Source organism: Xyrauchen texanus, chromosome 30, assembly GCF_025860055.1.
Source record: "Xyrauchen texanus isolate HMW12.3.18 chromosome 30, RBS_HiC_50CHRs, whole genome shotgun sequence".
NCBI classification, from domain to species: Eukaryota; Metazoa; Chordata; class Actinopteri; order Cypriniformes; family Catostomidae; genus Xyrauchen; species Xyrauchen texanus.
This window is the reverse complement of record NC_068305.1, coordinates 15,966,333-15,980,313: the sequence shown is the minus strand read 5'-3', so window position 1 is coordinate 15,980,313 and position 13,981 is coordinate 15,966,333. Positions and strand designations below refer to the sequence as shown.

General features: G+C 40.6%; 1 protein-coding gene across 1 annotated transcript in view; it reads right to left on the bottom strand.

Moving 5' to 3' along the window:
• Window positions 1-889: 889 nt before the first annotated feature.
• The window catches only part of LOC127624273 (adenylate cyclase type 1-like), a 62,703-nt gene continuing 49,611 nt past the window's right edge, over window positions 890-13,981 (bottom strand). The window contains exons 16-20 of the mRNA XM_052099017.1: window positions 10,269-10,415; window positions 10,044-10,142; window positions 8,857-8,971; window positions 6,799-6,923; window positions 890-3,089 (exon numbers count right to left, since the gene is read on the bottom strand). Coding sequence (XP_051954977.1) covers window positions 2,772-3,089; window positions 6,799-6,923; window positions 8,857-8,971; window positions 10,044-10,142; window positions 10,269-10,415 — 804 coding nt within the window. The 3' untranslated portion in view covers window positions 890-2,771. The remainder of the gene's footprint in view (window positions 3,090-6,798; window positions 6,924-8,856; window positions 8,972-10,043; window positions 10,143-10,268; window positions 10,416-13,981) is intronic.

The window sequence follows — 13,981 nt, the reverse complement described above, 5'->3', positions numbered from 1 at the left end:
TAATGCCTCTTATTCCAGGGCAACGTCAAGACCATGACAACAACGACCCTTGCAAAAACACAGTGAAAAGCGCAGTGTCATCTCTCGTTGTTATTTTATTCCCGAACAGTGCAAACACAAGTATAAAAGATCTCAATATGAAATTTACATTCACATAGAACCATCGCAATAAATACATTGCAACCCCAGAAATAGCACAAAATGTTACATATCATCAATAAAATACTCTTTTACACTACAATATATATTAATAAGTACAATATTTTTGACCCGTATCAAATATGAAAATATCTAATCAACATGAAAATCTAGTCTATGATTTTACGGTGCACACTTTATGCATTATTAATGTTAATACATAATGTTCATAACAGCAGTAAGTTAGCCACTGTTGTCTGAAAATAGATCATATTAAGCCATATCAAATAAAACAATACATGTTTGGCTACATTTGTTGGATCATAGAATCTGAAATATTCAGTGATACAATAAGCATTTGGCATTAATATTCATTAAATAAATAAAAAGAAAATCGACATATATGAAAATCAAATGAGCAGTTTTTCAGTTTACATTAATAAATAGGTGAAATCATACAATTTTGTTTGTGTGGCAACTTAACCTAATAAAGAATAAACAGCAATCCTGAATATGTAGTCGAACACAAATTAAAATAGAACAAACTTTCAAATGAAAAGGAATAGCCCATTTGTGAGTCAGTATACTGAGCCCTACATGGTTCGATCAGTCCATGAGAGTTACGTTTGAAAAAAACAAATATAAGTGCACACAATGTCACAAAATTGTGCTATAAAAGAACACAGTCTGATATGTTGGTAACATATTTGCTGGCATATATTCAAAGAAAAACACCTTCTCTAACAGACCCTGCAAGGCAGTCACTTCAAGAGCTTGACATATGCTAGAAAACTCCCAGAAAGCGTTCCCCAATGTCTCACAGCAGCATCCCGCATGGAACAGGTAAGTGGATAAGCAGTCAGTAAAAGATTGTTATTTAAAAATATATGTTTCATTTCTTCAAGGCCATTATTGTGGGCTCATGCAGTGCTACTAAAGCATGTTTTGCAACATTTCTCTGACACCTATCACCCTTGGTTTTGTTTTTGCAGTAGGCATGCAGTAGAGACACAACTCAGTTATCAAATAGAGCGGACGTCACAGAATTATGGCATGCTGGGAATGGACATGCTTGAAGCCAAACTTCATTCCCTAGGCATCATGGAAAATCTATCAAAGATACATTAATCCAGCCAACTGGCCTGAACTCAGTTTTTTATTCATATGAAATCTAAAATGAGGCTTTTGAGGGTTCAAACTTGAGAGTGGATTAGAGACGTTTGTATGCTCTGAAATAGATGCAATAAAATCCAGATGTTTACACAGCATATCCTAAGACCTACAGAGCAAATGACACACCCAGCACTAAAATATCATGTGTGTTCAACTGCGTTAAAAATCGCTCCGCAAAACTAAAAAGCTAAGCACCATTTAGAAACTTAAAAATCCACTGACAAAGCATTTGGAACAGAGAACAAGTGTCCAGCTATTGACAGTATTTTATTAAATACTGGATGCCAATGTTTTATTATTTTTTTTATTTAAAAAAATACAGCACTGTCACACAGGCTTGATTGTTCTGCTTGTGTTACAGTTCTCGCTCAATGTAGCGGCTATATCAATAAACCAATATTTATGTTTATTTTCTGCATATAATTGCAGAATTACTGTGTTTTAATGTCAATACTGGAAAGAATATCCCAGAGGTCAAAGGGCAGAGGCAAGTGAATGCAGATGTTTTCTCCAAGCACCAGTGCAAACACATATCACATGAAGGAAAACTTTGCTGATTCACCCAAGCAAAGATAAACATTTACTCACGTCATAGACTACAGACCTTCTGTAAATTATTAAAAAACAGCATAGTGTTTCCCTTTGATACTAAATCATTCTGGTCTCTGATTCACTGTGTAGAAATTGTTTACAGTAGTAATTTTTGGCTATTTCTCTCTCTCTCTCAAGATGGTATTAACCACAAACGATGCCTGAAAATTGCAGGAAATTCCAACTGTATCAGTTCCGAAAACCTGTGGCATGTTTTGTAAACAATTTATTGAAAACAAATCTCAATGTGAGTAACCTTGTTTTTAACTAAAAACCAAACAATGTCAAGTTTATCCCTGCTTACGTTTCGTCATCTCACAAACATCTGCCTTGACTCAAAGTACAAAATACAGCCCTGTTTTACATCTAAATGTTTTGGTCCTCATTGCTCACGTTCATTGCCGCGGCATCTCTTGACATTATTACATACAAGATAACACACATACAAGCACACACACACGCGCGCACACACACACATACAAGCGCACACACATACACACACACAAACACACTGGGTATGTGTCTCCTCGGCTGGTGTGAAGCTGCATTGCAGTAGATAGCATGCTCCCATGTAGGAGACCTGATATCCTATTGGTCTGGGGAAGACTCATTATTACAAACACACATGCATGTACGCGCACACATAAATACATACATGCTTAATATGTACTTGCGTGATGGGGGAGGGCTTTTCTTGGTGTGGCACATTTGAATGTTTCTTTCCTCTCAACCAGTGCAAAGACAGAGACTTCACCTTCTCCAACTACCTATATTTATTTTGCTCTCACCCAATTCCTTTGTTTTCGGTTTCCGTCTCTGCCTTTCATTTACTAATTTTTTGATCACCGTAGAGCCCATCTCAGTGGCGTTCACACCTCCATCTCCATGTCCATGTCGACAGATACAGAGGGTAGGTAAATCATTCTGTTGTTTGGAGTTGTGGCAACGTGCCCCAATGTGTGACTTTTGACCCCATAACTGCTGACAGTGGGCGCAGAGTTCAACTTTGTCCGGATGCAAGGTCTCGACCCACGCTCCAGGCTCTTGGTTCCAGTAAGGTGTGTGCCTTGGGGGGTTCGGTCCTCCAGCAAATAGGTGAGCATTTGACCTTTGCCCTTTACGCTGACCTGTCCGCGGCACTGGAAGTGATAATAACCACGGAGTAGCCGGAAAACATCCTCAGTTACCTGCAAATTCACAAGCAAAGAGAAACAAATAAACTAGATTTAAAAGATCTTGTTTATGAACCGTGAGTGGGAATGAGACGTTGTGTAATGACACAATTGGGACTATGTTAGTGGTCTCACTTGGTCTGAAGCCTGTATACAATCACACCAATTTATTGGCTGATGACGCTTAAGAGGGAGCCACGTCACAGGCTCTATTTAGGCCAGAGCTTGGCGCATACTCGCCAGATTTTCTCCAAAAGGCACAAGCCTATGCAGCAACTAGAAAGTATGGCCAGCCACGCAACAGTCAGAAATGAATCAGATACTGATGTTAAAGGCTCAAATGGAGCAGCTGAGAGTGATTCTAACACCTTAGATAAGTCCCATAAAGGGACACAGACAGGACAAACTGTTCTAAGCCTGTGTGCTCCGTGCATAAATCGAGAGACAAGAGAATGTCTTTCAATAGAAACTCTAGTGGCTGAGCATGTGCAGGTGAATATAGTGGCCACAGAAACTTTAAGCATTGCTGGGGCAACCCTGGCCCCAAAATGCTCATGCAAAAAAATCCAGCACTGAACCAACAGGGCAGTGGACTGGATTCTCATTCCGTGCTGGGCACAAAAAGGCGAAAATACACCATTTAAACTTATATAATGTTCTCGTTGATGGAGCTCTAGCAATTAAGATGGTATCAACCACAATGGAGGATAAATCATCATTCAAAAGAGGACCTGGGGGTGCCAAGTGCTGCCCCAAACACATGTCTATTCTGACTGGAATCTCCCAAGGCATTTGCAATGCTACCAGAGTCAAAAACCACACTTGAGATTGCCAATACGGTGCCACAAACAGAACCCGAACACAATCCTCTCAAATCCTCTGGAAAACATTGCTAGACACTGGCATTATGACAGAACGCAAGCTGGAGACAGGCATGCCTGCATTGTTTGCAAGTCTAGCTCCATCCAGAGAAACGGATCTGTCGCCTCAGCAACAAAATTCTCTTGTCTAGGTTGACTCACAGCCCTAGATTGCTTAAGTGACTGAAAACAATATCTCGATGTTGGGCAGCCAAACGATCTGAGTGAGCTAACACCAACCAATTGTCGAGATATCTCATAATGCGGATGTCCTGAAGCCTCAAGTGTGTCAGTGCTGCATCCATGCAATTTGTGAACGTACGAGGTGCTAACGCAAGTCCGAAAAGAAGGTTGCAAATTTGGTATGCTTTGCCTCCAAATGAGCATTCTATCTCATTCAGATTACCCAATTCGGAATGCCTTGTAACTGCTGCCAAGCAGTCAGATTGGCAGACAGAGGAATTAATGCATGATTCTCTATTGCAGCACAATCAGTCACCACTAGAGGGTGCTCTTGGCTTAATTTTGGTGACTGCCTTGCAATCAAAACAATTTTAGCACATAAAAATAAAGCTGATGGAAATGCAAATTATCGCTAAAATTTCACAAGTTATTTTTCCATTTAACTCTAGCGCATAAACTACGAAGATACTTCAAATGTTGCAGAAAACTGGTTTGGAAACACTTTGTCGAGAAAATAGGCATTAACGCAAAAATATTGAATTTACACAATCGTTAGCCTGTAATCATGATGACGGTATACATCCTTGAAAGCCAATTGATTGTATGTGATTATGGATTGATCTTAACGTCATATAGATCCAGTGCTGCAAACATGACACTTCCAGGAGTGCCAACTCAAATATCTCATATCATGCACATCGACAAGTGCATGGAGAACAAATGAATGCCCACTGTTTGTGATTAATTTAATCATGGTAGTCATCCGTTTATTTGTAAATGTTACTTTTCCACACCATTCAAAATAATAGACGGAAGTCATGGAATTAGCCCATAATACAAAAATATCATTTAATTTCTATGCACAAAGATGTTTTAAATTAAAAAGAAATATACAATACTAGGAGAAAAGCATCTCTTTTTTGATGTGCTTTTCATGTGCTTTTTTGAACACTATATAGCCCAATTCTATAAATTAATGTTAACACAACACTTCATATTTATTTTTTATATGGTCTTCTTATTTTTTGCGTACTGTATATTGTATATTAAACTGTGTTATGTGTAAATTAGATGTTTATTGTAATTGTCATACTGCTACGTTGCTTGGAATTGCACCAAAGACTTTCACCCACTGTTGCACTTGTGCATATGGTTAAGTGACAATAAAGGGATTTGATTTGAAAAGCCTGTGACATTTATGAAAGTGTGATTTGTGAGGACTTGAGCTTATTATACATCGAATTCCGTTATGCCTGTCCAGAGACTTGGCCATGGGGACAGAGGACAAATTCGATTGGGCAAGTATAAAAAGGGGTGACTCTGAATGTTTTTACAACAAAGGATGCCAGACAAATCATCTTCTCTAGCATTAGAATGGGGAAGAATGTTTGAACATGGGAGGAATTAGAAGAAAGCAGGTTTGCCACAATGACCCCAGTATTTATTGGGGGGAATAGCATGTGACATTTGTGAGAGTGTGATTCTTAAACACTTGTGCTTCTTATAAATCGAATCCCATTATGCCTAAAAAAGGGGTCAATCTGAATGTATTTACAGAGAATGCCAGATAACCCATCTTCCCTAGCATTAAAACAGGGAAGAATGTGTGACCATGGAGAAGAAATTAACAGAGGCTGGATTCAGAATGAGTTTTTCTTTTAATAGGCAAATTTTGATACCAATTGGCCTCCATAGAATATTTTGATACCAATTTATCTCCATATAAAATGATGACCCAACAGTTTCTTAAACAGAAACTATAATCCATTCCATACATAAATTATGACATGTTTGGTCCTTCATACACAAATCATGACCTACTTGATCACCTGTAAAAAACGGCTTACTCGCACAAGAAGAAGAGCGTGACAGACAGAGAACTTGAACCAATCGAACTAACACATCTTAAAAGCAGCAATGAGCGCCAAGTTCGTGCCACCATTGAACAGGGACAGAGATAGCATTTGCATCTCTTCTCACGCCAAAGAAAATATGTCCGCACAACCATTTGAGTTTCACAGCCTCCTGATGGGACCTAGGGAGAACATTAACGCCAAAGAAGCACACCGCGTGTTGGTTCACAATTACTCTATTGGAGATAAATGCTCTTTTTTGAGCCTGAGCACCGGTTACACGGGAACTCACCTATTCTACAAACACAGGAGAGGAAGAGAAGCCGGGGCCGGGGCCCGAACTGCCACATTCACATTTTTTACACAACAAAATTTAAACTGTGTAAAACTTTGTCTCAATAAAAACTTTGCTCTGTTTGTTTGAAACATTGCTTGAACAATGCTGTGAGTTTTCTAGCAGGACTATCTGTTTGTCGAACAATGGAAGACAATAAAAGGTTTGGGAAACCTGTTTGAAAGTTATTGTCATTATAGGCTTAAGGTAAAGCGCTCTTAAAATAGGGCCCTTTACCTGCAACTTATATATTCAAGTCAAGAATGTAAAAAAAGGCAAAAATACTTTTCAAGGGCATGTCGCTTAGTGCTGCGCTTAAGGCATAGAGCTCTTAAAATAGGGCCCTTTACCTGTAACTTATTTTATTCAAGTCAAGAGTATAAAAAAGGCAAAAATAATTTTAAAGGGCCTTTTCTTAACCGTACTTTTTCACATTTTACAGTGGAGTGTGCTAGTTTTTGCTGTTTGTTTATATGACTGACTGCCTTTACTACCTGTATCTTGCCCTGAACTCCAGTGCTGTCCATTCTGCTTGCAACGTTGACTGTGTTTCCCCAGATGTCGTACTGAGGCCTGCGAGCCCCGATCACGCCAGCAACAACTGGACCCACATTAATACCTGATTAATGAATTAACAGAACAAATGAAAGAGTTTATAACATACTATACAGGCATAAAACATTTGACTTAAAATAGTCAACATTTGTTGTAGCAACAGAATAAAGCCAGTAAACGCTTAGATGCACTTTCAGTGTTGTACATAAGGGACCGTCTGAAAATTCCACCAACTCAGCTAAAACATGGGCAGTGATCAAACATTCAGTCAACTGACTTACATCTATTATATATAAGTTATAAATAAAAAAACTGTGAAAATGCATTTTAAGATTCTGAAGTCTATAGTAGGCTGTCAGTGGATAGGCTGACTTACTACATGTCAGAAGCATTTACACTTGGCTGAGTTTTGCCTGGAATGCATCTCAAACCACCTCCTTAAGTGCTTTGCAGTAGTTCATTTTACTTAGCTACTTACTGTAAATGCTTATGTAATGTAATGTAATGATATGTTGCTAATGTTTAAAAGAATATTCTGGATTCAGTACATGTTAAGCTCAATTGACAACATTTGTAGCATAATGTTGACTTCCACAAAAATGAAGTTAGACTTCCCCAAAGAATCTGGGTTCCAGTGAGGCACTTACAATGGAAGTTAATGGGGCCAATTCATAAACATTAAAATACTCACTTTTTCAAAAGTATAGCCTCAAGACATAAGCAATGTGTGTTATCATGACTTAAGTGTGATTAAAACAGTTGCTAATCTCTTCTATGTACTGTAAAATTATATCCAATTTTATTCAGTGTGATGTTACGCTGTAATCCCGGAAAATTACAATTTTAACAACTTTACAGTTCAAATAATACACGAGTTTCAACAGAAGAATGAATGTATGTGCTTTAATAAAATGATAAGATTCACATTTCTGCCACCAAAAATTGCCCCCATTTATTTCCATTGTAAGTGCTTCACACTCTCTCTGTCTCTCTCTCTCTCTCTCTCTCTTTCCTAGCATTTTGTCCCATGTAGGTGGAGAGTCCGCTTCGTGATAGTTTGCATACACATATTTGATTTGGCACAAGTTTTATGCCCTTCCTGACGCAACCCCCAGTGGCTGGGGGACTCTCACTCACACGAGGCAATTTAGAGTCTCCAATTCACTTAACCTGCATGTTTTTGGACTTGTGGGGGAAACCGAAGCACCCAGAGAACATGCAAACTCCACACAGAACGGCCCTAGTTGAGCCAGGACTCAAACCCTGGACTTTCTTGCTGTGAGGCGACAGTGCTAACCACTGAACCACCGTGCCGTAAAACATTTTTGTGGTCATCAAAGATATGCCACAAAAGCTGTCGATTTAATTTAGCTCTTAAATTCTAGTGCGATCTAGAGATGGTGGAAAGTTATAGCAGATACTGATATTAAACGTGATAGTTAATAAATAAGTCGGTTTGTTGTGTGAATGTTAAAATATATTGTGATGAGTTCAATTTGTTCCCCATAATATATTTGTGTCATTAAATTATGCTTGATGAATCATACAGATGTAAACAATGCTGTGCCAGTGTGTCTTTGACATCCATTCTATAGTACACTTGAAGCAACAGGACAAATATCTCTCTGATTATGAGTACAACAGCACCATTAATAATAATAGGACCGATCATTTGACGCACCACAATGCACCGTTCGCTTCCAGAGTGGGCACGAAGGCATCTGTGCATAGGGCATCCCAGCATCTTAATCAGTCCCTGCATATGTTCAGTATGTAGCTTGTTTATGTTTGTTTGTAACTGTGTTATATCCAATCTGCCTCTGCAAATTATGTAACACTCAGGACATCCTACAGGACTGCAAGACACAGGATGTCCGGCATAATGTGCACACTTACACTCTGACGTTTTTCCTCTACTCATATTTTCCTTCACAAACATGAGCACACTCACCCACACAAACACACAGCTGACACCTTGCTGTAACAAGTTCACTCACCAACTCGAAGCACAAAATCATTGTAGGACTGGTAGTTGATCGCATCCAGGACGTCAAACATCTCAATGGCGGAATCAGCCACTGTGCAAAGTTGTGCAGAGATTGATTTCTTCACCTATTCAGGGGTAACAGAGAGCATACATAAAGACACATTAAAAATTGCATAGTTGCATATATATATATATATATATATATATATATATTGTATAAAATACTGTCTTAATTCTTTCTAACAATTTCCTATCCCAACTTTATGTATATAGAATTATTTATGCACTATACTTTAAGAACCATATACAGTACAATATAAAATGTAACAAAAAATACCAATGACAGGTTGATTTCCTTGAAAAGTGCATTATCAGTTTAGATCTGTGGCACCATCAAAATATTGTTTATTTGAGCATCCAGACTGGCCTAACACAGCAATATTGGCTCCACCAATGGCATGAGTTTGTTGCAGGTCTATTTGTTGGTGTGACCAATGATGACACTAGTGGCACAGAATTACAAAAGTAATCAATGCACGACTTGTGCTGAATAGTGCAAGTCTTCTGAAACCATACTATAGCTATGTGTGAGGAACTGACCAAAATTTAAGTTGCAATTCAATGAAAATCTCCCCCTTGCCTAAAGTCTGCAGTAATTTGTCATGAGTCAAAACATGCAACTTAAATTTTACTCTGATCCTTACACAAAGCTATCGTATGGCTTCAGAACACTTAAAAGACGTCGTATGGACTACTTTCAGAATACATATTGGAGCTGTTTTGTCCTTTTTGGAGCTTGATATGGTCTCAATATGCTTTTGTAGTATGGAAAAATACATTATTTTTATTTCTGGGTCACAAACGTTTAAACGGCACACTCTTATGCCACCTGTCATCCCACCAACTGAACTGAAAAATCACATCAGCAATCTGAGATTTAATAACGTGAGGTGTGTGCACGTTTGCTATTCAATTTGCATGCAAAGCAATGGCAAGTTTGAGTGGTGTCATGACAAGGTTTTCACTCTTCAAATCCAACTGTAAAGACACCCAAACTGAGATAAATTCTCAAACATACACACTCACAAGTTCTCTTTTGATGCTCTTACTTCTCAATATCTCACACACACAAAACACATCTGTGTGCATGCACTTGCCAGAGCTCAGACTACTAAGGCATACATATGTCCTGTATACCTGGGATCCTGTAGTGGGGACAAGTCCAACTGCAGCCATGTAGGTGCTGCCAATAGTTTTAATCTTTTCAATATCTCTGTAGCATTCCTTATCCATCAGCTACAAAAAGAGAGAGAGAGAGCTATGATGAAACAGAGAAATTATTAAGAGTTGAGTGGGATTAAGGTAACGCACACACTCAGCCAGACATTACATTACTTGGGTTGGGAAACCAGAAATTCTTACTGCATCAAAGTCAGCGATGATCTCGTTGAGCAGCCTGAGGCATTCCACACCCATGTTGTTTCCATCCAGCTCAATGTAAAAGTCATTAAAGTTGGGGATGGAGGCAAACAGGACACCCACTTGAGAGTAAGACTGATAATACAGATCCTGGAAAAGGGAAAGAACAGGAGAGAAAAGAGCTGTGAGACCCTCACGTTATATCGTCGTCACGTGGACTAAGTAGTCATGTTATATGACATGAATTGGCCAAAATATAGTCAAGGTAAATTTGCTTTCAATATTGAAGAAAAAATTCAGTTAGGAGCAGCAATGGATGTAATATTGACTTTTCCATCTACAGACAAAGATGGCTCCAGTGGTGGCATCACTGTGTTTAAGCTACACAATAAAATGGTGGTTCCTGACTGGCAAGCTGTGACAAAAATGTTTTTTCCTGATAGGGTCAAGGACAGCAAAACAATAGCAAATGTAAATAATGAAATGCAACTAACTAATAATTGTGTACAGTAAGGATAAAAACATTACTTGGCTTATCTTTTAAACTTCATCATCTCATGGGAAATCGACATGTTGCTTCCGACTATTCATGTTCTCTTAAATCCCCGGCTTCCCCGATAAGGAATATTTGCATCGATTCAAACTCAATTACCTTTCTCACTAGCACTACTGATAGCACATTGTGCATGCAGCCTCCGGGACTCATCCCATTGAAACCAGAAGGTTATTGTGTTCACATAAACAATGTTAAATGTGTTTCGAATGTTGCATTTTCACTCTGAAATGCCATTTTTACTCCACTGACGATTAGGCCTTGTGACGAGGCAGGCAAGGAATGAGGATCTACACGCAGCTTTAAACAAGCTAACTCAGTATAAAAGGAAAAGCAAAACACAGGGAACCTAGCACAGAACATAGACAAAACATGCAAAAACTGACAAAGGAAACAGGGAAAACAAGGGCTTAAATCACAAGGGATAATAAGGAACAGCTGGGGAAACAATCAGGGAGAATCAATCAAGGAATAAAACTACAAGGACTACAAAACTAACACAGGAAACAGGAAACTAATCAATAATTCCAACATAAAAGCACAAAAGCAAAAGAGAACAGGGAATATGACAGAGCCCCCCCCCCTTAAGGAGTGGATTCCAGACGCTCCATGGAGTGTGGGGGAAAACATGTGGTTCAGGCGGATGGCCAGGAGACCAAGAAGACCAGAGATGATCAGATGGGTGGCTAGGAGACCAAGGAGACCAGAGCAGATCAGACGGGCGGCTAGGAGACCAGAGCACATCAGGCGGATGGTCAGGAGACCAAGGAGACCAGAGCTGATCAGGCGGACAGCCAGGAGACCAAGGAGACCAGAGCTGATCAGGCGGATGACCAGGAGACCAAGGGGATGAGAAGAGATTAGGCGGGCGGCCAGGACACCAAGGGGACCAGAGCAGATCAGGGGGATGGCCAGGAGACCAAGGGAACCACAGCAGATCCGGGGGATGGCCAGGAGACCAAGGGGACCAAAGCAGATCAGGCAGAGGGCTGGGAGACCAAGGGGACCAGAGCAGATCTGGCGGACGGCCAGGAGACCAGAGCAGATCCAGGGGACGGCCAGGAGACCAAGAGGATGACCTCAAGGTGGGGACCAGGCCAGGAGGCCTGGGAGGATGTAGGGCAGGGACTGGGTCAGGTGACCGCAGGGCAGAGAGAGGGTCATGAGGCCTGGGAGGTGGCCACAGGACAGGGTCAGACCACCTGGGAGGCGGCCGCAGGGCCAAGGCAGGGTCAGGAGGCCTGGGAGGTGGCCGCAGGACAGGGACTGGGTCAGGAGGCAGCCACAGGACAGGGACTGGGTCAGGAGGCCTGGGAGGTGGCCGCAGGACAGGGACTGGGTCAGGAGGCAGCCACAGGACAGGGACTGGGTCAGGAGGCCTGGGAGGCGGCCACAGGACAGGGACTGAAGGCCTGGGAGGAGGCCACAGTACAGGGACTGGGTCAAGAGGCCTGGGAGGTGGCCACAGGACAGGGACTGGGTCAGGAGGCCTGGGTAAGGTGGACCCAGAGACTGGGTAATTCTCTGGGGGAGCAGGCGGAGCCGCTGGCAGAATAGTCTGTGGGGGAGCGGCCAGAGCCACTGGCAGAATAGTCTCTGGGGGGAGCGGGCGGAGCCGCTTGCAGAATAGTCTCTGTGGGAGCGGGCGGAGCCACGGGAGGAATATTATCTGGGGGAGCTGGCGGAGCCGAGGGAGGAAGTGTCTCTGGGGGAGAGGACGGAGCCATTGGAGGAATAGTCTCTGGGAACGGAGCCGTGGAAGGCTCTAAAACTACAAGGACTACAAAACGAACACAGGAAACATTAAACTAAACAAGAATTCCAATATAAAAGCACAAAAGCAAAAGATAACAGGGAATTTTGACAGTTTTGGGTTGGGGTTTCAGTTGCATTCCTTTCGAGTGTATAACATGCTGTAATTTAATTAAAAAAATCTACTAAAAACAACTAGCTTTTGCGAAACTCTGTAGACATTACACCTGGAAACTGGAACTCAACCGTGCTATACGTTCAACAACACTTCCAGCTTTTGCGGCAGACTGATTTCAGCAGCAGAACATTTGCCCTACTGTTGCCAAATTCACAGTAGGATCAGTCTATTTTGTCAATAGTGTAGTCTGTCACATCTTATCATGGCTCACATGCAAGTAATCTGTTTGTTGAGTTTCTCTTACGAGTCCATCCATCCATCTTCTATGCATTCAACAACACTTCCAGCTTTGGCAACTCAGTGGCAGTGAAATTAATTTCGGTAAGCAGAGACTACAGCAGAAATTTCAACGTATTGTCGCCGAATTTAGAGTGTTATCAGTCTGTTTTAAATGGGAGGAAAACATATTTCCCATATTTTGTTGTTGATATCAAAGGTTGTAGGTGACTTACCTATTGGTATTTTGGTAATAGTAATCTGTCACTTGATAGAAGCTTGTCAAATTAGGCAGATGGCAACACAAACAAGTTGTCTGATGTGCCCTCATCTTTGAAAACCATGAACAAATCTATGCAAAGTGAAAAAAAGAACTTGCAACAAGGATAAACTGTTCATGTCAACCACAATGTGTTTTGTGTGGTGATTTATTGGCTGCCAAGAGCATAAAACACAAAACAAAATCTACATATTTTTGGGCCTATACAGGTCAAGGTAATATTAGCAACTTTCAATGTTTGCTAGAAAAAAAAATTGTTTACTTTTGTACACTAAACAATTTTGGTACTGTGATAGGTCGCCACTTGATGTCTAATGTAAAAATCTGGATCCTGTAGCAAAACCTGTTGAAAACTACTGAGTGAAATGTGATACATAATTTAAATAAGAGTTTGATGTTCTACATAGACACACTCTGACATTCGCAACGCAAAGCTCCCCAACCCAGTCCACCCTGAACATTTTTGAAAAATAAGCTGCAAAACCAGGTTGTTCAGAAATCATCATGGTATTGACATCATTACAATATCATATAACCACCCACGCTTGCATATCAATGCCTATTCAGTATTTAGCAGATTGGTCCAACCTGATGAACCACAGTGTTTTATGCAAGTATAGAGAGGTTGCGCAATCAAGGTTATTTAACATTCTGTATATAAGTCTTAATGGTACAATAGCCAAAACAGCCTTTTTAATTTAAGGATCAGAGAGAAGGTGGTCAAGTAAAACAAAATT